Below are 25,889 nucleotides of genomic sequence, written 5' to 3'. Positions count from 1 at the left end.
GAGGCAATGTCTTTGAAAAGAAAGGACAGGGTAGAACATGGTTGACAAAAGGAAGGAATGAGAGATAAATTTTGGGGCTGTAATTGGTAAATGATTGCCTTAGGTTTACAAAACTGATTCTGTGCATGACAAACACACACAATGCAGCACTCTGGACAACTGTTTATTTGTCTTGGAACTTCAGTCAATACATACATACATTAGTAGGGCATTATTGGCAATTCCAATCAACGGATGATGTGGTTAGCTACAGGCCAAGTGTGTGACTAGCTTACTGAGGAGTGTGTGCAAGAGAAATTTGTCTCTCCGAAAAATATATTGAACTCTGTTCTTGCAAGATCCTCTGTAGGTCGGAAAACAAAGATGCAATATATCTTAGTCATCACTGACCTTGTACAGTGTAAGCCATTTATAACAGACTAATCTGTACAGCACTGTTTTGCTCACTGTACAGAGCTGGCTGATGTATCACTAGGAGCATTACTGTATGCCAAATGCACACAGAGAGGTCAGGGGAAGCTCAGAATCGAGACATGTGGAGAAATTGCCACGTGTATTACTGGCGCCGTTTATTCCGTTCATCCATTCACTAGAACAATAACAGCAACTCATACTTATATAGCACTTATAATATTGCAAGGTGCTTCACAGAGGCATTATAAAACAAAATATGACACTGAGCCCCATAAGCAGATAATAGGGCAGATGATCAAAAGCTTGATCAAAGAGGTAGATAATAAGGAGTGGCTCAAAGGAGCAAAGTGAGGCAGAGAGGTAGGTAGGGAATTCTAGAGTTTCAGTCCCAAGCTTCTGAAGGAACAGTCATAAATGGTGGATGCTCAAGAGACTGGAATTAGAGCAGGGACAATATCGGAAGGTTGGAAGGCTGGAGGGGATTACAGAGAAAGGAAGGGGCTAGGTCATGGAGGGTTTTGAAAACAAAGATGAGAATTTTAAAATCAAGGACTTGCTTAACTGTGAGTGACTGTAGGTCAGCGAGAACATGGGTAAGGGGTGAACGGGATTTGGTGCAAGTTAAGACATGGGCAGCAGAATTTTTGATGACCTCAAATTTACAGAGGGTAAATGTGGAGAAGTGTGAGGTGATGCATTTTGGTAGAAAGAACATGGACAGGCAATGTAAAATAAGGGGTGAAATTTTGAAGGAGGTGCAGAAGCAGAAAGACTGGGGTATATATGTGCATTGATAATTGATGGTGGCAGGACAGGTGGAGAGAGCAATTATTAAAGCATATAGTATCCTGGGCTTTATTAATTGGGGCATAGAGTACAAGAGCAGGCAGGTTATGCTGAATTTATATAAGACACTCGTTAGACCTCAGTTGGAGTATTGTGTACAGTTCTGGACGCCACATTATAGGAAGGATGTGAACACATTGGAAAGAGTGCAGAAAGAGGTTTACAAGAATGGTTCCAGGGGTGAGAAATTTCAGCTATGAGGATAGATTGGAGAGGTTGAGACTGTTCTCCTTGGAGAGAAAAAGGCTAAGAGGAGATTTGATAGAGATGTTAAAAATCATGAGGGGCCTGGACAGAGTAGATAGGGAGAAGCTGTTCCGCTCGTAAAAGGATTGAGAACGAGAGGACACAGATTTCAAGTGATTTGCAAAAGAAGCAAATGTGATGTGAGAAAAAACTTTTTCACACAACGAGTGGTTTGGGTCTGGAATGCACTGCCTGGAAGTGTGGTGGAGGCAGGTTCAATCGAAGCATTCAAGTGCAAGGGTATGTCACCAGGTCATAATGCTCATTTGGTGCAGATACGATGTGCTGAATGGCCCCCTTCTGTGCCATTAAAATTCTGTGATTCTGGTAGAATGTGGGAGGCTAGCCAATCCTACATCAGAATAGTCAAGTCTAGAGGTTAGAGTGGCATGGATGAGGGTTTCAGCAGTAGATGAGCTGAGGCATAGGCGAAACTGAGCGAGATTACAGAGGTGGAAATAAGCAGTCTAACCGACTGCATGGATATATGGTTGAAAGCTTATTGGGTGGGGTCAAATATGACACTGAGGTTGCAAACAGTCTTGTACAGTTGTCAGAGAGAGGGTGGTGTCAGTAGCGAGAAAGAAAAGTTTGTGGCAGTGACCAAAGGCAATGGCTTCAGTCTTCTCAATATTTAATTGGAGGAAATTTCTGCTCATCCAGTACTGGATGCTGAGCAAGCAGTCTGACAATTTAGAGACCAAGCAAATGCAGTCCCATCCAGCTGGATGACAATGGAGAGGTACTGAAGGAGGGTGGAGTAATCAATAGCATCAAAGGCTACAGACAGGCCGAGAAGGATAAGGAGGGATAGTCTGCCTTTGTCACAATCACGTAGCGTGTCACTTGTGACTTTGATAAGAGTTATTTCAGTACTGTGGCAGGGGCGGAAACCTTACTGGAATGAATCAAAAATGGAGTCCTAGGGTGGATGGGCACAAATTTGGGATATGATAATACGTTCAAGGACTTTGGAGAGGAAAGAGAAGTTAGAGATGGGGTGATAGCTTTTAAGGATGGAGGGGTCAAAGGTTGGTTTTTTAAGGAGAGGCTGATGTCAGCAGATGATAGATCTCATATGAGCTGTCACTGGAATTTGGAATACCCACCCCTAAATTCCCTTCCTAACAGCACTCTATGCTATATCTACACTATATGGACTGCAGCAGTTCAAGAAAGTGGCTCCCCACCATCTTCTCAAGAGCAATTAAGGATGGGCAATAAATGCTGACCTAGCCAGTGATGCCCACATCCAGTAAACGAATAAAAAAGGACTGTCAATTGAACATTTCAAAATTAAGATTGACAAACTGTTAGTCAAGGGTATTAAGGATTATGGATTCAAGGCGATGGTTGGAGTTAGGGTACAGATCAATCATCATCTAATTGAATGGCAGAACAAGCTCTGACGCCTGAATGGCCTCCTCTTGTTCCTATATTCCTCCCTAACTATTCAAATAAAATACATCCATGGTAAAAGTTCACTGTATTTAAAAAATGTTGTTTGTGCACTTTCATTTCAGTAGCTCCTACTAAACTCACCTGTGGCAAAATGCAGGGCCCTAAAAGGTACAATCCAAAAAAATTATCGATGCATCAAACTCCCAACTACCACAGCCTGCTTATTGAAGATAACAAAGAATCACTTATACAGGTTTCTCCAATGATTTAGCTGGATAAAGCAGTGATTAGCAAAGGCACACAGTTCAGGAAAAATATCCTATGCAAGGTCTGATAAGAGGGAAGAATCATTATTCTCAGAACATTTTTACTCTGTCTTTCCAATCATGCCAAGCACCAAGTGTTGCAAAATGATCCAGTGCTTTTCCTATTCCCAGACAAAGCTCTTCCACTGCACTCAATTGGCTGTCTTCTCCATTGAGATGGTCAAACTCTTTCTTATTCAAATGACTTAAATTCAAAGGGAAGCAAAATTTTGGAACAACTGATAAATTGTGGTACTGTTAGGGAATATAGACGACAGGGACCTCTGCAACAGAATGTCCTCACTGCTGCCTTTATAGTGAATTAAGTACCATGCTTAAGTACCATCTACAAGATGCACTGCTCCTTCAACAGCACCTTCCAAATCCGCAACCTCTACCACTGAGGGGGGCATGGGCAGCAGATGCATGGTAATGCCACCACCTGCAAAAGTTCCCCTAGCCAAACTATATTGTTGTCCCATCATTGTCGCTGGGTTAAAATCCTGCAACCCACCTCCCCCCCTTCTAACAGTACTGTGGGTGTTCCTAACCAGATAGACTGCAGCAGTTCAAGAAGGAGGTTCACTTCACCTTCTCAAGGACAATTAGGTATGGGCGATAAATGCTGGTCTAGCCCATGATGCCCACATCTCATGAGCAAATAAAAAAGAAAAGTGCTTATGCAAGGTCTATGTGGCAACTCTAAAATGATTTAACGATGGCAGACAGGACAAATGAGCATTTAAGTGATGGTTTCTCATTGACCTTGACAAATCCAGCATGTGAGGCTGCTGTGGAGTGGGTGAAAGGTATGGGTCAAATTTGGCAGCATTACCTTGGGTGCAACATAATAGAAAAACAACTGATCACTAGACTACCTAGAATTACAAATTACATAGTATTTACAGCACAAAAACATTTAGCCTAACTGTTCCATGTTAATGTTTACACTCCACACGGGCTTCCTTTCACCCTATTTCCTTTAACCTTATCAGCATAAAGTTCTGTTTCTTTTTTCCTCATATGCTTTTCTAGTTTCCCATTAAGTGCATCAATGCCATCCACTTCAACTACTCTTGTGTCAACAAGTTCCACATTCTCACCATCAAGTACCTCCTGAATTCTCAGTCGGATTTATTAGTGACTATATTTTGAAGTCCCCCACAAGTCGAAAATATTGTACATACATACGTACGAACATACGAATTAGGAGCAGGAGAAGGCCACTCGGCCCCTGGAGCATGCTCTGCCATTCAGTAAGATCACGGCTGATTTGGTTGTAACCTTAACCCTACATTCCTGCCTACCCCCGATAACCTTTCACCCCATATTAATCAAGAATCAATCTAGCTCTACCTTAAAAATATTCAAAGACTCTGCTTCCACTGCCTTTTGAGGAAGAGAGTTCCAAAGACTCTCAATGCTCTGAGAGAATAAAGTTCTTTTCATCTCTGTTGACACCTTATTTTTAAACAGTGACCCCGAGTTCTAGATTCTCCCACAAGAGGAAACATCCTCTCCACATCCACCCTGTCAAGACCCCTCAGGATCTTAAAGGTTTCAATTAAGGCACCTCTTACTCTTCTAAATTCCAGCGGATAGAAGCCTAACCTGTCCAGCCTTTCTGTATATGACAACCCGCCCTTTCCTGGTATTAGTCTAGTAAACCTTCTGTGAACTGCTTCTAATACATTTACATCTTTCTTTAAATGAGGAGACCAGAACAGTATACAGTACTCCAGATGTGGTCTCACCAGTGCCCTGTATAAGTGAAGCACAACCTCCCTACTTTTGTAATCAATTCCCCTCACAATAAATGATAACATTCTATTAGCTTTCCTAATTACCTGCTGTACCTGCATACTAACCTTTAGTGATTCATGCACAAGGACACCCAGGTCCCTCTGAATCTTGGAGCTCTGCAATCTCTCACTATTTAGGTAATAAGCTTCTTTTTGTTCTTCCTACTAAAATGAACGATTTCACATTTGCCCACATTATACCCCATTTGCCAGATCTTTGCCCACTCACTTAACCTATCTATGTCACTTTGTAGCCTCCTTTCATCCTCTTCGCAATTTCCTTTCCTACCTAGCTTTGTGTTGTCAGCAAATTTAGCCACCATTCCTTCTTGTCTCTTCATAATCCTAAGGACATTTATCAGGTCACTCCTCAGCCTTCTCTTTTCCAGAAAAAAAGAGCCTCAGCATTTCAATCATTCCTGCTGGCATAACCTCTTGCATGAAGAGTGATCAGTTAGATTAAGGGCAACTGGATAAAATAGCAAAGAAAAAATAAACATTTTTTGCCTGTTGGCATTTTCACTACTGCTTTTATTTTTCCCTTTTACATATGCGTGAAGCAGGCATGTGGCGAGGATGCAGATTCGAGTTTATAGAGCCCAGGGCTCTGCAATTTACATTTAATCACATCTCTTCAGAGCACTGCAACCTGAGCCACTGCAGTATCTTCAATTGTCATGGATACCTCAGTGTCATAACATTGGCTCTATGAATATAGAATTTAGCCTCGAACAGGGGCTTTGAACAGAGATCAATGGGGCTGGGTGGGAAGACAACAATTTTTAATATAAAAGATGCTTTAACACTGATGATGTTTTATTTAACTTTCTGGAAGACCTGCATTTTTCTGAGCTTACGCTATTAAATCTGTCTCTCTCACATCCAGTGGCAAAATCATATCTCCATGAAAAGCAACAAGTTTGCGACAGCATAACAGCTGGGTTCAGTATAAATAACCCCCTCTGAATCAAACCAAAACCAGTACTAGGAGCCACTATGAAAGTGGCTTTGAAGTACTCCACTCCTCCATGCAAGATAATAGTATGAGGGGGTTTTGAGTAAATAACTCTCAGTTTATTTTCCTTCCTTAAAGTTGAGTCCCACAGCTGGGAGCATTCCACTGATGTTATCACATATTGTGGATAACTCCATGATTGATATCCAAGTTGGGAAGATCGAGTAATGCTTCTGGGGCAGGATTTTACCCTCGTAGGGCGGGCACAGTGGGCGGGCCTGGAAGCAGCCGCAAAAGTGATTGCCACCTGGGATTGGGGCCTGACGGCGATTTCACGCTGGTGGGCCAAGTGCGCACAGGAAAAGCTCCTTGAGGCTAGATCTGCCTCAGGGAGACGAAGATTTTTGAAAATAAAAAAAGATTTTAAAAGTGTTAATAACATGTTCCCTCATGTGACTCTGTTAGAAATTAGTTTGAAAAATTCTTAATTTTTTTAATGACTGATCAAAACCTCAACCCGTGGATGAGGTTTTGCAAAAAATCCAAAGGCTGCTTGGCCTTTTCACCTGCCTGCCAACCGTAAGGTTGGGTGGGCAGCGAAAAATGTAATTTAATTACATCTTTAATGGCCTTAATAGGCCGCTTGTCAGCGGGCTCGCTGCCAACTCCTGCACCCGCCCGCCAACCGAAATATCGCACAAGTGCACAATGACATCGGGACTCTTGCCCGATGTCATTGCGCGTCATTTTACACTCGCTTGGGTCGGGCGCATGCCCGCCCAATGAGTGCAATATTCTGCCCCAGATCTGCTGCACACTGGAATGCAGATATATTTTACAGCTGAGGTTGTAAAGCAATGATAATCTTTCTTATGTGAAGAATGCTACATTTGTGGAAGTTGTTATCTGTTATCTAAATTATTGGGAAGAAATTGTAACTTTACCTCACTCGGTCTTCCCAACCTCCTCCAATCTGCAGATTTGACTTCTGCCTTGTCATTTAACTTCATACTCAACCTTGCTGATATCCTATACTGTGGCATTAGCCATTAATTGAGTCATCAGGTGTGCTTCACCAGCAGCAACCCCCACAAATAGTTTAATCTGACAAAACAAGTCATAAAAAAATTACACAACTCATCTAAAGAAAAACATCCTATGGCTGAATAAGCCACGATGGTACTATTTATCAGAAGATAAATAGTTTTCTAAAGTGGAGGAAGGGTATGTACATTGATGGCTTTAGCCTGTTCCCCAGTTGCTTAGCAAGCCTATAACTTGGCGAGACAGTGAACAAAGTCAATTATTCCTTGCATCGAAAATGAAGATTCATTAGATTTGATTGAAAATGCTTTAGAAAGGCTGTCAGAGGAATTCTAAGAATACATCAATGTTGATTCCATAAATGAGGATGATGACAGCAGTCTATACCCTCTAGAGTTTCTGCGTGGTCTAACTGCGATGGACATGCCACTGCACAAGCTTAGACTCGAGGAAGGGGAAGTTATAATATTGCTACAACACTTGAATCCTAAACAAGGATGTTGTCATGGAACAAGATTGGTAGTTCGGAATCTGTTTTTTTTTGTTGATAGATGCTACAGTTATTACAGAGAGATTTCAAGGAAATAGAGTGTTTATTGCTAAAGTAAAATTGAGCCCATCAGATGTAAACCTGCCTTTCTAACTCAGGAGAAAACAGTTCCCAGTTAGACTTTCATATTCTATGACTACAACCTAGTATAAAGGTCAGACTCTCAATATAGTATTTATATTCCTGTGTCTGTTTTTACATATGGGCAGCTTTATGTAGCTTCTACTGGAATGGGAAGATTTGATTCTGTTGAAGTCTTTGGTGAAAGAAGAATTGGAAATCCTGTATTTAAAGAAGTGCTATTGCAATAAAAATACTAATTTGACAGCAAATGTTTTTGGGTCTCTGCTAGTGTCTATATAAAAGCAGCTTAATTGTTTTCTAAGGTTCCTTACCAAACCTAAGTCATCAATCGTAACATGATATGTTTGAATATAGGGTGATATTTATTGTATTACACCCTTAAACTTTCAACTTGAATTGCTCCCATCACTCATAACCTTGGGCTTCACATTGAAAATAGGTTTTCTGGTTTGGTGCAGCTGCACCTACAACTCAAGAGGATCCAGGCCAGGGTAGCTTTCTTGTAGGTGCTCTTACCAGTAGACTCAATATTCAACCTTGTCATTTTGAGTACGCTCTGACTGCAGTACATCTATATGAAGGATTCATTACAACAATTTGCCATGAATGCTTCAGATAGCAGCTCTTTCTTAACAACCTCTGCGAACAAGAAGGGAAAGTACAGCAATATCATGGGAGTTCCATTACCTCTAAGTTGTACATCACCCTTCCATGGGCAAGTCCGTCCATCACTCGACATTGCTGGTCAATATTCTGGAATTCTATACCTAACATTATTAGGGCGGCAGTATGATACAAAGAGGTTTACCACCACCTGGGATGAACAATAAATACAGAATGGCCAGCTTCAACCACACAGGAATTGAGTACTGAAAAGAGAATTGTGTCTACCAATTGAAAACTTAATGCTGGATAAGACAGCTAAAATCCCCATGCCCCTGCTACTTGTACTAGTTCTTTTTCAGGGATGACAACTAGGTCAAAATGGAAAAGTTTGTTTCCCTTCTGTTTGTCACTGAATCTGCTTCTCAGACTAGTGGGTGCAAGCCACACTGTTCCTGTGACAGTCACTAAACACATCAACGTCATCACTCCTATAAGCTCACTGATTGGATGGACGCTTGCAGCATTACATCGCTGGGGCATAACTGTTTCAATGTATAGAAAGCGAACAGAATATTCCCCTTGGTACAAGAAAACAGTTTAAATAAAGAAGTTAAAAAAGGGAAAAAATATCAAATCTGGAAACCCTCATTATAAAAGTATACATTTCCAAAACAGCCAGCACAAAAACCACACAGGTGCCAACCTTACTCCAATTAAAAGGGGCACTTTCTCCTATAGGACCATGAGAAATAGGAACAGGAGCAGGCCATTCATCCCCTCAAACTTTCTCCACCATTCAACTGAATCACAGCTGTCTGATCATGGCCTCAAGTCCACTTTCCTGCCTGTCCCCCATAACCCTCGACTATTTTGTTGACCAATAATCTGTCTAACTCAGCCTCTGAAAATGTTCTATAATCCAGCCTCCACTGCTGTCTGGGAAAGATGAAATTCCGCCTCATCTATGTCTTAAATGTGAGACCCCTTATTCTGAAGCTGTGCCCTCCTAGTTCTAGGCTCCCTCATGAAAGAAAACATCCTCTCAGCATCTACCCTGCCAAGCCCCTTCAGAATCTTGTATGTTTTAATAAGACCACCTCTCGTTCTTCTTAACTCCTATGGCTATAGGCCATGACTCTTAGCTCCCTTGGATTATGGGCATGAGGTAAATGCTACAGAATGATTCAGTCTCTGTACACATTCAGGTGAGAAGGTTCCCCCTCCATAACTCTAAGTAGGAAGGACTGGGAGTGGGGGAGGGGAAGCCAGAGACTCAAGGTAGATAACACCTGAGCAAATTCCTTCCTCCCTCTGGCAAATGCTACAGGTACTTGGGGTTTACGAAGATGTCACTGGATGGAATCTTGTGGAGGTGACGGGGGTCTTGACCACTGGCTGAAGAGAGCTCTACGTCGCCTCTTTCCGAGAAGACCTGCCACATCTTGTTCCATTCAGACACTTGACAGGCCAGCAGCGGGCCTTACCTCAGGATCAAGAACCCAGGACATAAGTCCCGACTGATGAGAGTTGCCAGCCAACCAGAGGCCAACAGCTCTATTGAACTGCAGCACCATTGAGGACTCAGTGGCTGTTGCTGTAATTCTACCTATCCGAGGCCCAGGATCATCATTGGATTTCAGGCCACAGGTGAGTGATGGCAGGATGGGGGCCAGTAGCAAGGGTAGGGGTGGACTCTCATCTACCTAACACCAGGTTCCTTGATCAGACACAAAGTGCCTTTGAATGAGGTTCCCCGCCCTAGGGAGCCCGCACACAACCACACAAAAGTTTGCTTGTTGTACTCCCCGCATGGGAGCCCCCTGCCCACCGCTGGGTTAATACCAGCGGTGGCGAGATGAAGCCCTTAAGTGAGCATTAATTGCCACTTAAGGGCTTCAATTGACGGAGGAGTGGGAAGGACATCCATGGGCCTTCACTACAGCTTAAACAAATTTTAAAAAGGGGGAAAAATCAAAAAGGAAAACCCTCACTATAAAAGTATAAATTTTCAAATTAACCAGCACAAAAACAACAAAGGTGCCAACCTTACTCAAGTTAAAATGGGCACTTTCTCCAATTGGAACACAACATCCTCCTCCCTGATTTTGCCACCTTGCTACACAAGAGGGCACAAGAGTCCGCCCACTATGGCAAGAATTTTCCAGCTGTGCTCTGGCAGGAATGGGGTCGGAAAATGCGGCGAGCCAGCCAAAAGTCCACTGACTTTGGTGGGACCGGAAGATCTTGCCGGTGGCCGCAATCTATGTCAACTCGCACTCCAGGTACAGATCCTGAATGCAAAAAGAAGAGCACAGCTATGCCAATTAATTCACTAATTAGATGAAGCAAGGGTTTAATGAATCAACTTCTGATTTGATTACATCTGGACGCACCATAGTAAGTGGGTCAGACTATGTTATTCAGCTCCTATCCTGAAGGAGATTGCTGAGACCGCCACAATGACATACATTTATTTTTGGTCCTCTGTTTGTTACCTGGCCAAAAGGCAAATATTTATGCTTGGGGGAAAAATAATGGAACAAAAACTTTAAAAAAACCTAAAACCTCATTCTTAATGTATGCACTTAGGCAATGCTGGCAGTTCATTTGATTGAGCAGAGGCCAGAGCTCAGTCCGATCCTATCCATACATGGGCAGTTTGTAACAAGAGTTTTAGACGATAATCAGGAGTAGGAACTATGGTTGACTTTGTCTCCTTAACCCCAGAGGTTATAGCACTCCTACTGAAATCAGCTAACAAGACAGGCTGGGCAATGAAACAAGGCTGTATGACACTGAGTTAGGACCTGCCTTTATCACTGGAGAAGTCCTGCAACTAGTTTCTTTTTACTCTACTACCATTCTTTTAAAGCTGGGATGAAAAGCTGAAAAAGCTACAAAACACAGAGGGAAGATAGGTTTACAAATAAAGGCAATAGGGTGCAAGGGCAAAAACGTAATGCTAAATTTAGGAAAATCAATAGTTAGGCTGCAGTTAGAATATTATGTATAGTTCTAAGCACCCTATAAATATCTGAAAATAACAAGGAAAAAACCTGTACCATCCAACCTGTTCTACGCAGTTACAATACAGGCACTTCCCACCCCATCCTGAGCCATGCAATCTCCTACAACAAGTTAAAAAACTGGACAAAAACCCAAAACAAATGGGGGGATAGGATGAATGGAAGCCTGGAAAATTGCTTTCCCGCCCCCTTAGGGGATCAAAATTATTCAGAAAATCACATTGGTCCTCATTTACATTACAGGATATCTACGTTTTTACGAGGTGCTCTCCATCAAAGCCAGAAATAGGTCCAACTCTTGCTCGAAGGAATACAGCGAATCAGTGTTCACCGCATGAGCTGGCAATCTCTTCGATAGGTTTCCCATTCTCTTGGAAAAGAAGAATTGCCTAGCATCCAACCTAATTCTATTCTTCCATAACTTATAAGTGTAATTCCTGATCCTCCCTAACTTTTCAGTAGCAATAATCGGTCTACATAAACACAATCTAGTCCCAATATTGTTTATGAGCCTTGATCAAATCACCTGAGTCTAAGCTTCGCTACTGTATACAGGCCCAGTTTGTTGAGACTTTCAGGGCAACTAAGGTATTTTTAACTGTGAATTAATCTCATAGCAATCCTTCACACACTTATAAAAGCCTCCATATCATGCACGTGATGAGGCAAAAACTAGACTTTGTAAGGCTTCAGTTAGAATACCAAGGTTTTGTACAAGGACAGAATGGTATTTTTTGTTTTATACCATTGGTTACAAACCCAAAAAAATTAATGCACAAAAGCACCTAAATCTCTTTCTTTTACCACTGGCTTTAAGTCTTTTCCTTGTAAGATGTGTATATGTTTATCACCTGTGTGCATAGGCTAAGTTTTTAAGTTAAACATAATTTGCCAAACATGGGCCCAATCTCTGAGCACATCAAGATCATTTTGCAGTGGTTCAGCATCCTCTACAATTTTAACTTTGCCACATATCTTGAGGTTACCCAGAAATTTGCAGATCAATCCTCCAACACATATCCTTAGAGCATGATTGAAAATAGTTAAATAACAAAGGCTCTCACACTTCAGGACACCAAGGTCTACTCTACCTCGGAAGTTTGTGAAAGCCATGGAAAAGTTACAGAACATGGCATCAATGATGAAAGGTCTTAGTTATGAGGGCGGACCAGAGAACTTGGTGTTCTTTTCACTGAATCAGAGAAGGATAATAGGAAATTTAAGTACGGAGTTGAAAAGTATGAAAGGATTTGATAAGGTAAATAGAAACATCTAATCCCACTGGCCTTTAAATCAGTTGCTGAGGACATAAATCATTGGAAGAACACTTAAATATTTTATTTCTCAATTAATTACCCACTTCCCACTGGATCTTGCTTCTACCCATTTTTAAAATTCATTTACAAGATGTGGGTGTCGCTGGCTAGGTTAGCATTTATTGCCCATGAGAAGGTGGTGCTGAGCTGCCTTCTTGAACCGCTGCAAAGCTTATGGTGTAGGAACACCAACAGTACTGTTAGGGAGGGAGTTCCAGGATTTTGACCCAGCGACAGTGAAAGATATATTTCCAAGTCAGGGTGGTGAGTGGCTTGGAGGGGAAATTCCAGGTAATAGTGTTCCCATGTATCTGCTGCCCTTGAGCTTCCGGATGGTAGCGGTCGTGGTTTTGGAAGGTGCTGCCTAAGGAGCCTTGGCGAGTTTCTGCAGTGCATCTTGTAGATGGTGCACAATGTTGCCACTGTTCGTCAGTGGTGGAGGGAGTGAACGCTTGTAGAAGGTGCGTTAATCAAGAGGGCTGCTTTGTCCTGGATGGTGTCAAGCTTCTTGAGTGTTGTTGGAGTTGCACTAAGCCAGGCAAGTGGAGAGTATTCCATCACACTCTTGACTTGTGCCTTGTAGATAGTGGACAGGTTTTGGGGAGTCAGGAGGTGAGTTACTTGCCGCAGCATTCTTAGCCACCGACCTGCTCTAGTGGCCACAGTTTTTATGTGGTTAGTCCAGTTCAGTTTCTGGTCAATGGCAGGATGTTGATAGTGGGGGATTCAGTGATGATAATGCCACTGAATGTCAAGGGGCGATGGTCAGATTCTCTTTTGCTGGAGATGGTCGTTGCCTGGCACTTGGGTGCCGCGAATGTTACTTGCCACGTGAGCCCAAGCTAGATATTGTCCAGGTCTTGCTGCATTTGGACATGGACTAGTAGAGAATTCCTTGTCTTTGCAATCCTCTGTATTAAAAAAAAATCCTCCCAATTTTTCTTTTCATTTTGGTTATGTTAAATTTATGCATTTAGTTACCAATCAATGGAAATTGATTTTTAAAATTCTTTCATGAGATGTGGGCAGTGCTGGCAAAGCCAGCATTGGTTGCCCATTCTCAATTGCCTTTGATTTGAGTGGTTTGCTAGGCCAATTCAGAGGACAGTTAAGAGAACCACATTGCTGTTGGTCTGGAGTCACATGTAGGCCAGACCAAGTAAGGATGGCAGATTTCCTTCCCTAAAGGGCATTAGTGAACCAGATGGGTTTTTACAGCAATGGCTGCATGGTCACAATTACTGAGACTAGATTTTATTAATTTAATTTAAATTCCACCATGATGGGATTTGAGCCCAGAGCATTAGCCTGGGACTCTGGATTGCTAGTCCAGTGACATTGCATTATGCCACCATCTCCCCTGTTCTTCCTGATTTACCCTATCTAAACATTTCATTATTCTGAACACCTCTACCATACCTCCTTTGAATCTTCTCTCTCATATTCTTTCATTCATGGTATCAGTTTAGTGAATCCCTTCTACACCTGCACTATGGTCTTGCCAAACTTTCTGAAGACTCCCAAAATTAATTATATTCTAAATACAGCTGAAACAACAACGAACACAAGATTCACAAAAAAAATTAGAACTCTGGTGTTGATTTCTGGACTGAACAGATGCATAAAAATAGTCATTTGAAACAAACTAAAAACAGGAATTTGGCAATATGCTATGGTTCCTTCTACCTAGTTGATACAAATCTAAAGCAATTTAGTCTGAAGTTTTATAAATATAACAATTTCACAAAACCCCTACTGTGACAGAAAAATCTTATCACATTAAATATTAGTAGCATCTTGTTGTCATTTACCTCCTGCAGTATGAGACTTTTAAATAGCTAAAAATAGACAAAAGTGTTGCTGAAATCACCATATTTGCAAGATAGCTAGAGTTTGTCTACTGAACCACACAAGCATGAGGTTCATAATCTTCTCTACCAGTTAGCTGAACGCTGCTGTAGCAATGATGGGATGGCTACAATTGGCCAAAAAAAAAAAGGCTACGGTTTCTGCTCCTGGAGGTGCATGCGTGTGAAAGGGAACTATGCACTTGCATTTCGTACTATCAAACGTGGTCATCTCAGCTTCAGCTCCTAACTGGGTAAGTGCACGTCCTGTGAAGAGGAATAACTCACTCTTGTCTGCTTCCACACAGTTTATGTTGGTTCTAACCCTCTGACAGCTGAAGCAAATCACCTTCTCCTTCTGGCAGGGCAGGTCAGAGGCTAGGAATTGTGTGACAAGTAACTCACCTCCTGACTCCCCAAAGCCTGTCCGCCATCTACAAGGCACAAGTCAGGAGTGTGATGGAATACTCCCCACTTGCCTGAATGAGTGCAACTTCCACAACACTCAAGAAGCTTGACACCATCCAGGACAAAGTAGCCTGCTTGATTGGCACCACATCCATAAACATTCACTCCCTCCACCACCAACACACAGTAGCAGCAGTGTGTACCATCTACAAGATGCACTGCAGGAATTCACCAATGCTCCTTCGACAGCACCTTCCAAACCCACAACCATTACCGGGGCAGCAGATAGATGGGAACACCACCACCTGGAATTTCCCCTCCAAGTCACTCGCCATCCTGACTTGGAAATACATCGCCGTTCTTTCAATGTCGCTGGGTCAAAATCCTGGAACTCCCTTCCTAACAGCACTGTGGGTGTACCTACACCACATGGACTGCAGTGGTTCAAGAAGGCAGCTCACCACCGCCTTCTCAAGGGCAACTAGGGATGGGCAATAAATGCTAGCTCAGCCAGTGAAGCCCACAGCCCATGAATGAATAAAAATAAAGTGCATTGTCGTCCTGCCAGGGACTGGGAAAAAGGAGGACAGTACAGTGAATAGATTTACTGTTAACACATCTGAAACGAAATTGGAGAGTCACCCTCGCATCAATGACACTTCTATCCCCTGTGTGATTAATGAATAATAGTAGCACACCCACCCCCCCACTGAATTGGAAGAAATTACGCTATTAAGAATTAATGGAAGATTCGATTGCAGTGGGACTATTCATTGGTCATGGCTTTTAGCACAGCCAGTGGATTGGACAAGGATTTCTGTAATTGCCAATTTCATTCCATTTTTTTTTTGAAAATCTACTGTAGCTTACAGTCAGTCTGAAAGCTAGCTTAAACAAAATACCTGCACTCTCTGTGGCTCACAGTAGGTTAACTTGGGTAAAGTCCTCATTACATGGCTGGTCGAGTTATTGAACTGTACTGGACTCACACCAGAATCTCTGAGTGAAAACGTTGGAATGACCCTGGACAGAAAGATTGTTTGGGGAGCTTCTGCTGCTGTGGCTCCCTTTCCAATTGGCTTTCCATTTGTCAGAACATAATTTATTAACAGACTCTCTGTCAGCCTCAAAAAAGCATACAATAATGTACAATCTAGTGATCACAGGCCCCAAAGTTACTGAGTTCCTCTAGGGCCAGAGGAATTGAACACAACATTATTACACTATTACTATCCATGATGGTTGATGAAAGAGGGAGGGATGAGGAAGGGAAAGACCAGCCTGAAAGGTTTTTAAAGTCTTTGAAGATCAGCACAACTTTAAACTGAAAAGAATCAAAAACTGTCACTAGATTGCAACCCAGGTTTTAGGAGACCAATCCAACTGTATTGCTGCTTTCACCTTCATTGGTATATGGTGCAGGAAGTTTCCTGTATGTAAAGCTCATTATTTTGTATATGCAGAGATTGATAGTGACAGTTGGCTAGTTGGGGCTGGGCAGGAGAGGGGGTCACAGCTGAGTCCAGTCTGCCTGTTTTTCCTTCTGCCTAGCCCAGCAGGCTGCCCTGTTTGAGACTAGCTAGCTGTATAGGATTGAACCCAGGACCATCCTGCTATGGCTCGCTACCAAATATATTTAACAGGGAGTTGCACAAATCCATGACTCAACCGTTATTTAATACTAGTTGAAGAATTTCATCGAATTCATGTGGATGAAATTTCTCCTCATTCAGCTACCATCAGCTGGTCTGGAATAAGTTGTTTTCTTGTTAAGTATCCACTGCAACAAATGCCACAGCAGTCCCTGCTCCAGTCAAATACATAACTCACTGCTCTGGCACACCAATATTTGGGTTGCCATAGTGCTTGAAAGGCGCTATATCGATGCAAGTCTTTCTTTATGCTGAAGTCTTGGTCCTTGAATTGCTGCTTTGGCGGTAAATCAACATTCTGTAATGTCTGATTGTATAGTTTTTTTTGTTAACTTATTACTGATACCACTATTCCTTGTGCGTAGATTTACCACTTTTACAATTTTGGACTGAACATCTGCCTTTCAAGCTAACTGGCCAGAAATGTCAACATTGTACAGATGAAGGTCATAGACTCTTCTTTAAAAGAAAAACAGGGGGGGGGGTTGGTACTTCTCATCACAACGTTCTGTCGTGTGGAGGCATTCATTGTGAAGAGTTTCAATCATTTTCATCGGCAACAAAACAATCAGAATCTAAGCACCGATCCCAATCTAGTCCAGTATTGTACTTGGGAAAAGGTGTCAGCTTTTGTGGCTCAAATAACTTCCACAAGCTAAATGACTATGAGTTAGGAATAATAAGGAAATTTAGGGGAATGTTTGCACTCAAAAGGGCAACAGAATTGTATAATAAGTTGTTAGAAATATTATTTAAGCAGATTTAATATGTTTAAATGGAGTCTAGAGAAAATCAGATGTGATTCTGGAGACAGGGGTAATTGAGGGATATGGTCAAAAGGTAGAATTGAATCCCGGAATTGAGGTGGGCTTTCAGGGTGTTATATGATGTGCCATATTGTATACTATATTATTTTCAGTTGTCTTTGTGCATAGAAAACTTACTTACATGGAGGATGGAAGCCTAATTACCTTTGGGGAATGTGAAAAGGAAGTTGCTCATTTCTAACAAAAAGGGTTAAAGAGAGAATTCCAAAGACACTGCACTGGTTTTCTGTCACAACACAATTATTCTGACTGTGGTTGGATGAGCAATTAAAATAAAGACCTATAAAAATACCAGAGTACTCAGGGGCAAATCAACATTTCCCCACAGAGCCTTGTCAGAGCTCAACCAGATATTTGGATGCTAGCCACGATATTGTCTAATTCCTTTAACTTTTTATTACATTTGGTCCTAATGAACTAATGCTGGAAACTTCTAACTAAATGTGCCCCACTGAAGGCACCACTATCTTCAGATGCCAAACGCTGGTAATTATAGGTTTTCAACTATTGACATTCTAAGAAGGCAAAGCACGTGTGTAACATTCTGAGAGATATTCAGAAAAGGAGCTGGGAAATGTTCAAGCTGAATTTGCACAAGATATCTACTCCAGCTGTTAAGCCTCTTCAAGTGCGAGCCCAATGAGTGCTGACAGGATATTTGACCTTTGGGATAGGGAAGTGGCTGAAGGGAGAAAGAATTTACAGAAGAGAGAAGCACCAAGCAGCATTCAAATCAAAACTAACCACAATCCTGTCTTGCCTGACAAGGCACTTGAACATTTTCCAGCATAGGCAACTGTATAGGGAATGGGGAGTTGCAATACCCCTACTGCCACTTTAGTTGAGCGTACCTTGTCATTTATTTACTAATTTGCAAAATGCATCTTTTTACAATAACCTTTGCTATTATGAAGAATTCAAAAATTGATTTTGTATCCAGTACTAACATGAAGAACATTTGGGTCAGATAAAACATGAGTTAGAAATAGGGTAAAATTCAAAATCTGCCTCATCAACACCCCTCCCTTAGGTACAGTGTTGGTTGGATTCCATGTAAAATCCCACTGAGCAGACCCAGGTCATAAATTCAGGGACAGTACAGTTTGGATGCACAATATAGCTCTTTCTGCAGTGCATCAACAATGGGATAAATACTATTCACCTAATCATCATTAAGTGGCAGAAAATATAACCTGATCAAATCCAAAAAGCTCTCACTATAATATTTTGGGATTTTCCATTTCTTATACCAGCTATCTCAATGGATTCTCTGAAAGAGGTTTCTAAATTTGTGCAGAACTATGGACAATTTGCAATACAGATTCACAGCCACTGAGACAAGTTGGAACTCTACCAAAATCATTTCACTTGGGAATCTTACAGAAGAACCAAACAGCATTCAAATCTAGGTTGCAGAGATGAAAGAACAATATTCCTGTTCCATCTAGCCTTATGTTTAACCTTAGAACCTTCACAGTGAAGCATCCTGATTTCTATACATCTTGTATTATCTGCTATTCAGAATACCTAGTTAAGGTATTGAGCTTCCTACTGGTATTTCATTACTGCTGATCAAATGTTCCCAATTTCAGACCCTGTTACTTTACTTACCTCCTTCAGAAAACAAACGTCATCTCCCCTAACAATTGTCATGATAACAATAAACTTCACAGATCTAATGCTGTCTACTGCCTCCACTATGACAGTTCACTCACTGGCAACTGTCTGAGGCTGAACCAGATTGTTTTGCAACCTCAGCATCTTATTCAACCCAAACTGATCTTCTCACCCTATTATCTCGTCCATCATAATGACTTCTTACTTCCATGAGAAAGATTCTTCCTGCACTCTTCTCAGGACTACATTCAGTCTGACCACAGGATGAAATCCTCCCATTTATGTTCCACTGATTTGTTGATACAGTTCAATATGTTCTTAAATCCTTTAAGATATTTGTTTTTTTTTCTTATTTACATAACAGTATATTACTGCAAAACAAAATAAAAATACTGGTCACCAATAAACTCCACATTTCTGGCTGTAAAGAGAAGATAAACATTGCAGTAACACACAGTATGTCACAAGTGTTGTAAGTCAGTGAAGGATTTCCCCTTTTTGCACTGGGTATTCCTTTCCTATGGACAATCACTACAGTGTTGCTGAGTTACATTGTTTTCTGTACATTATATGAAGCCACCTGGTAAATTCTGCCAGCCTGACAGCTACAGTTAGGAACTCTGTCATGGAAGTGAAATGACAAGTCTAAACTTAGAAATGTGAAAATCCTAAAGGAAAACTGCACAAATATATAAAATAACGTTGCTTCTGCCGATTAGATAGGCTTAATGATTGTATGAACAGCTCGAATATATCCCAAGCATCAAATGTATTACAGCCTTCGCCTATACTCACAGTTGACTCTATTCTTCTGTTGTACTTGCCAAATTAAAGGAAGTAAATATTGCTATACTTAGTATGTTTGTCTCTGTTATGCAGGACTACCATGGGTTTAGCTTAGTTAAGGGTTTGTACATTAATTGCCATGGTTAGCTTCTGTCTCTTTCAGGAAAGGTCACTGAAGAATACATCTCTATCCCCTCCCCAGCTGTAGTATACTGACCAGTTTCAACGTCCTGCACATAGAAGTGGAGCTCATCTGTAATCTCAGTTACGAAGACAGGCTTATAGTTGGTTGTGCGCTCCTTCTCCTCTGCGACCTGCAGCACTGCTTCTTCTGCTGGCTGTTCCTCATAATTAGACCAGACCTGCAATAAAGTAACAGAGGTAGTAAGCAGCAACTCAGTACAACATGTGGGGAACTTGCAGTAATGAATTTCTGGGATTCTTTGCCCCAGAGGTGGATGCTCAGTTATTGGTATATTTTTGGGCACTAAGACAATCAAGGGATATGGGGATAGGGTGGATTAGTGGAGTTGAGGAAGATCAGGCATGATCTTAAAGAATGGCAGGGCAAGGCTGAGGGGTCACATGGCCTACTCCTGCTCCTAATTCTTATGCTTTTAAGTGAGGCCCTTCATCAAATGTCCAATATTCCAGATTTCTTATTTTGTTGTCATTTGGATTGCTTACTTATGGAAACCCAAATAGATGAATATTAGCTCTCTGTACTCTAATTTAAAGGACTGCGTGCTAATTCATGGAAAATTGGACATGACGATATAGAACACTGGTGGGATGCAGGAACTTTCCTAACCCAGTAACAAACAATGAAAGTAGGGAGAAACAACTTGCTCTTCATCACCTCTTTCAAATGTCCCAAAGCGCTTTGCATTGTACTTGTCAAGAGAACAGCACTCATTTTGTACACAACAGTGCTCCACAAGTGGAAATTAGATGAGTGGCCAGCCAACCTAATACTGGTACATTTGATTGGGGGAGGAACAGCTGGGACACCAGGACAACTCATTGCCCATCTTCAAAAATGATTTGGCCTCTTTTATATTCACCTGAACCATGTTTAATGCTTCACCCAGAGAATGACAGCTTGGACATAGGAATACATAGGAACAGGAGAAGGCCATTTGGCCTGCCAAGCCTGCTCCACCATTCAATTAGATCATGGCTGATCATTTACCTCAATGCCACTTTCCTGCATTATCTCCATATCCATTGATATCATTAGTCCCCAGAAATCTATCAATTTATGTCTTGAACATGCTCGATGATTGAGCTTCCATCGCCCTCTGGGGTAGAGAATTCCAAAGTTTCACCACCCTCTGAGGTTAGCAACAGAAAGAGGAAGTGAGAGAGTGAGAGGGGAGTGAGAGGAGCGAGAGAGGAGTGAGAGACAGAGGGGGAGGTGAGTGAGACAGAGGGACGTGTGAGAGAGCGGGGACCACAAGAGGGGACCTTGAGAGCGAGAGCAAGCGCAAGAGAACAAGTAAGTGAGTGGACAGCGAGAGAGAGAGAGAGAAAAGAGATACCGGAAATTTAGAGAGCATCTCATCCTAACACCCAGGAGAACCATAAGGCTTCTGTTGGAATGAATTCCATTTTTAATTGCTGTCTTGTGTGGCTGAACATAGAAGGCATTTTGTATACTGCCATGCCCTGCAAATAGCAAAGTCTGTTTTGGTAGTGAACTCTCAGCTCTTTTTCGAATACTGTCATGGAATCTTTAATCATTCACTTAAGAGGTAGATGATGAGGTTTTGACAACGTCTTGTATGAAGGATACCTCTGGTAGGGCATCACTTCCTATGGAATATGCTTCAAAATTGTTTCATCAGTTTCAAAGCGCTTTGGGACGTCGTGAAGTCATGAAAGGTGCTATTTCAACACAAAATACATATTTCCTTCTTTTGCTGCACTGGAGTCCTAGTTAGTTTATGTGCTCAAGTCCTAGAGTAGAGGAATCCTTCTTCTTAAATTGAGGACGATGTGCAAGATGGCAGGATTAGATTTTGAGAGGCAATTAACCTGCTGGAAATTTCTGACAGTTGATTGAAGTTTGGCAAATGTACAGATTTGTGCAGAAATAACAGTAATAAAATTTATATTTTTAAAACTGTACAATTCTATAATTTCTTGGCACTAGAAATACTATTAGATTTCAGCACCAATAAGCTGCCAAGCAAGGCTACTATATATATATATGTGTGTGTATATATATATATATATATATCTCCAGTGAAGTATTACTTCTAAAATTGCCAAGTTCATGAATTTCAGCACGAATGACTAAGTAGATCACAGCTGCGGAGCAGCAGGTCTTAACGCGACTTGCTTCGTAGCAAAATTGTTTCATGATTATTCTATCATCAACAGTCCAAAAGCATTTTCATTTAAAATGAACATTTATATCATCTGTCTGTACTGGGTTATTCAATCGGAGTATAGCAGCAGCAATTCCACAATTGTTTCAGCATCCAAGACTGAATGTGATGGAGAAAATGGGAGGCAGAGGTGAAGAAAATTATTCAGGATTCCCAGAATCTAAATCCTTGCTGGAAAGCGTGTGCACTGGGTAAAGGGTGTAAGTGTAACTGTGAGTGTGAGTGGGAGATTTACCTGAAATAGCCTCCAATAGACTGCTGACACACCAGGCTTGATTTTTAGCCCTGCCAGGGCTGGGTTCAGAGGCGGGTGCACACAAAAATCTGTGCTGCCAGCTGTCGTGCCAGTTCCCCAGCTCCAGCCCATCCCCAGGTCATTTGTGCAGAGGCGGAATGGCGGCAAATTTGTTAATGGTCAATTAAAGGAGGCCTCCAGGATCCAGGTGGTGGCAAGGGCCAATTTAGCTGTATGGAGGCAGCCTCCAACAGCAGACCCTAGGCCCAATGCTCTCGGTGTCCTCCCTGACTGCCTCAGCAACCCCACTCCCCCACCCTCCCTATCAGTGGTGGCCTGGTTGCAAAAGTCATTTTTAATTAAAACCTTAAAAGAGCTGGAGGGGGGGAACTGGCATTTTGAAACACCCTCTCCCTAATTTACCTGCCATCACAGCCTGCTGCTGCTTTCAAGCTGGAAGGCCTCCGATTGTCCCTCCGGTTTTGAGAGTCTGTCCACTGCCCTTAATTGGACAGCAAGCCCTCGCTCTTGCCATTAATTGGTCACTCTGGGGAAAATCACCATCAGTCACTGTCTCCCACATGGTGCAAGCCTCTGATGCCCATTTGAGCCTGACAGCGGGGTTCAGAAGCCCACCAGGAAAATCCTGCCCACCCAGTCTGGGTCTGTCCATGAGGCACTGATCATCAGCGAGTGCCCATGGTATCATACCCCTGTAGCAGTCAGCAGGGAAAATACCAAAAAAAAGGGCATCAAAAATGTGACTTATACTTGTTAGGAAAGTTGTGTAACATTCTGTCTCTTTTCTATCATCCAGGGTGGCTATCATAGGTACAAGCTCTCAATAGGAAGGAGGTAGGTAAGATTGGCCATGTTGAATGCATGATGCCCACAAGTCTTTTCCACAAACTGATTTTGTACTAATAATTTTCAATTACTATTTTCAGGCTGGATGAAGGAACAGCTGCTTTAAATTTCAAAAGTGACAGCATACAGCTCCCCTTAGAGCAACGGCTTCTGATCCACTCTAATACAATGTCCTTGCTAATAAGACCCTGAGGAAAAATAAGAACTATCCTCCATTTGAATCATGTTCTTCAACAGAGTGTATATATTGCAAGAATTCCCACAGCTGGGTGCACAGGAAGAAGCTCCTTCATGACACACTCCCAACCCTGCAGGGCACATCAGCAGGGTTTCCCCAAAGAGATTTTAAGCAGGACGCTGTCCCTAGATAGCTCAAGTCCATTCCCCTTGGTGTACACACAGCTATGTTTCCCCAGAGCCGATTATAAATGAACTGTCATCTGCTGCAGTCAGGCTTGCCACGTGGTGCAAATAAAGGTGAGCTCAGTGAATTTCCTCTTCATATATCACTTATGGGGTTGGGTATTGCTGAGAAGGGACTCCCCAGACATCCACAAACTGCTCTTTCCTTTTCTGCTTCTTTTTAAACCTCTTGCAATCCATAAAAATGAAATTTGTGGGGCATGTTTATGGAACAATGTTTCCAGACATTATGGAAAGGTGACATCTTCACTTTATAAACCTATTGACAAAGCTTGCCAATAAATCTGTCCTTGAGTTAGAGGGGATGATTAAGAGCATCAGTTTTTGGGGTAGTGCAAGAGAAAGGGAAGGGAAACTGGTCCCAACCATCCTAGGATTGTATTAAGTCTTTTACTGGAGACCAGTACACCTGCTGGGGACAAACCTTGTCAATCTGATTTCTAGCCTCTCACCTCACCTGCTACTGATCTCTTGGATCTGTGTCATTGAATCAATAATCACTGCTCCTGCATATTTCCTTCCAAAATATCCATTCATAAAGCTCTTACCATCCAAAGCCAATAATTTCCTCCACCTGCCCCACTCAAATTGCCACAGTGGCACTGTGACCCTCATCACCTTTTAAGCTCATGGAATTGAAGACAAACTATTGACCTAGTTAGGAGGTAGAATATTGGAAGGGAGTGACTTGTGTTGTTCTGCAAAGATCTGTGCTGGCACTTTAACTATTTACTATACTTTTTAATGAGTTAGATAACAGAATAGAGAGTCATATATCCAAGTTTGATGACGACACAAAGACTGGTGGTATAACAGTATAGATGGTAGTATAAAATTGCAAAAAAGAAATAAACAAGACTTACATTTATAAAGAGCCTTTCATGACCACTAGGTGTCCCAAAGCACGTTACTGCCAATGAAGTACATTTTAATTGTAGTCATTGTTGTAAAGTAGAAAACAAGACAGCCAATTTGTGTACACCAAACTTCCACAAACAGCAATGTGATAATGATCAGAAAATCTGTTTTTGTGATGTTGATTGAGAGATAAGTATTGGTCAGGACATGGGGAATAACTCACCAGGCTCTTTGAGGTGGTGCCACCAGACTTTTTTTACATCCGCCCTAGAGGGCAGATGGCGCTCAGTTTAATGTCTCAGCCAAAAGACGAAGGGACCTAGAGAGATTAAGTCAGTGGGCAAAACTGAGGCAGATGGATTTCAAAGCAGAAAAATGTTCATTTTGATCCATTTTGGATCAAAAAAAGATAGGTCTGACTATTATTTAAGTGGTGAGAAGCTAGGAACAGTGGCAGTCCATAGTGATTTATGGGTCCAAGTATACAGATCACTAAAATGCAGCAGTCAAGTCCAAAAAATAATCAGGAAGGCTAATGGAATAACTGAAGGGCTAGAATATAAAGGTGAGGAAGCTTTGCTACAGTTGTATAAAGGCTGGTTAGACTACATCTGGAATACTGTGTAGAGTTCTGGGCTCTGCATCTTAGGAGGACATAACAGCCTTGGAAGAAGTCCAGCATAGATTCACCATAATGCTACATGGCTCCAAGAGATAGATTAAGAAAGATTACATAAACCTGGTTTGTATTCCCTGGATTATAGCTGATTAAAGGTGATCGGTTTGAGATTTTAAGGATTTTGAAAGGAATTGAAACGGTAGATGAGGAAAACTTTTTCCGATGGCGGGGGAGTTTCTGACGAGGAACATAACCTAACATCAGAGCTTGACCATTCAGGAAGGAAAACAGGAAACATTTCTTCCTGCTAAATGAATAGAAGTGTTGAACTCTCTCTGGTGACATATCCCTAAGAAATGAAATAAATCATAAACTATATAAATCAAACTATATTCTGTTTTGCTTATTTAAAAATGAACGTTGCTGAACCAAAAGATGACTGCCACAAGTCACCTGATGTCTGGAACTGTAGGGTGACCACTAAGGCATAAGACCACATGGATTGAACTGGAGACATGTTCTGACATGTTGCTCATGGAATCTCACACCTGGAACCATCAAGGTCCAGTTCAAAAAGGAACTATTGAATGGAAACAGACGTCATTTGCATCTTTATAAGCTTACCCCTCTAGCAGAGTCTGAGGCGCCACCAAGATAATAGCTACCCGAAACAGGACCATCAATATGGATGCTGACTCTTTCAGAGTCGAAAGACTGGGACATTATAAACTACAAAACAAAGCCCAGATTCTGACACCAGAT

At 41.8% G+C, this 25,889-nt stretch overlaps 1 protein-coding gene across 1 annotated transcript in view; it reads right to left on the bottom strand.

The window, feature by feature from the left end:
• snd1 (staphylococcal nuclease and tudor domain containing 1) overlaps positions 1 to 25,889 on the bottom strand; it is a 913,627-nt gene that overhangs the window by 122,118 nt on the left and 765,620 nt on the right. Inside the window, exon 18 of the mRNA XM_078553113.1 lies at positions 19,950 to 20,094. Within this exon, the coding sequence (XP_078409239.1) occupies positions 19,950 to 20,094 (145 nt within the window). The remainder of the gene's footprint in view (positions 1 to 19,949; positions 20,095 to 25,889) is intronic.

This window comes from Cetorhinus maximus, chromosome 12 (genome assembly GCF_964194155.1).
Source record: "Cetorhinus maximus chromosome 12, sCetMax3.hap1.1, whole genome shotgun sequence".
In the NCBI taxonomy this organism is placed as follows: Eukaryota; Metazoa; Chordata; class Chondrichthyes; order Lamniformes; family Cetorhinidae; genus Cetorhinus; species Cetorhinus maximus.
This window is presented reverse-complemented; position numbering and strand designations above follow the sequence as displayed.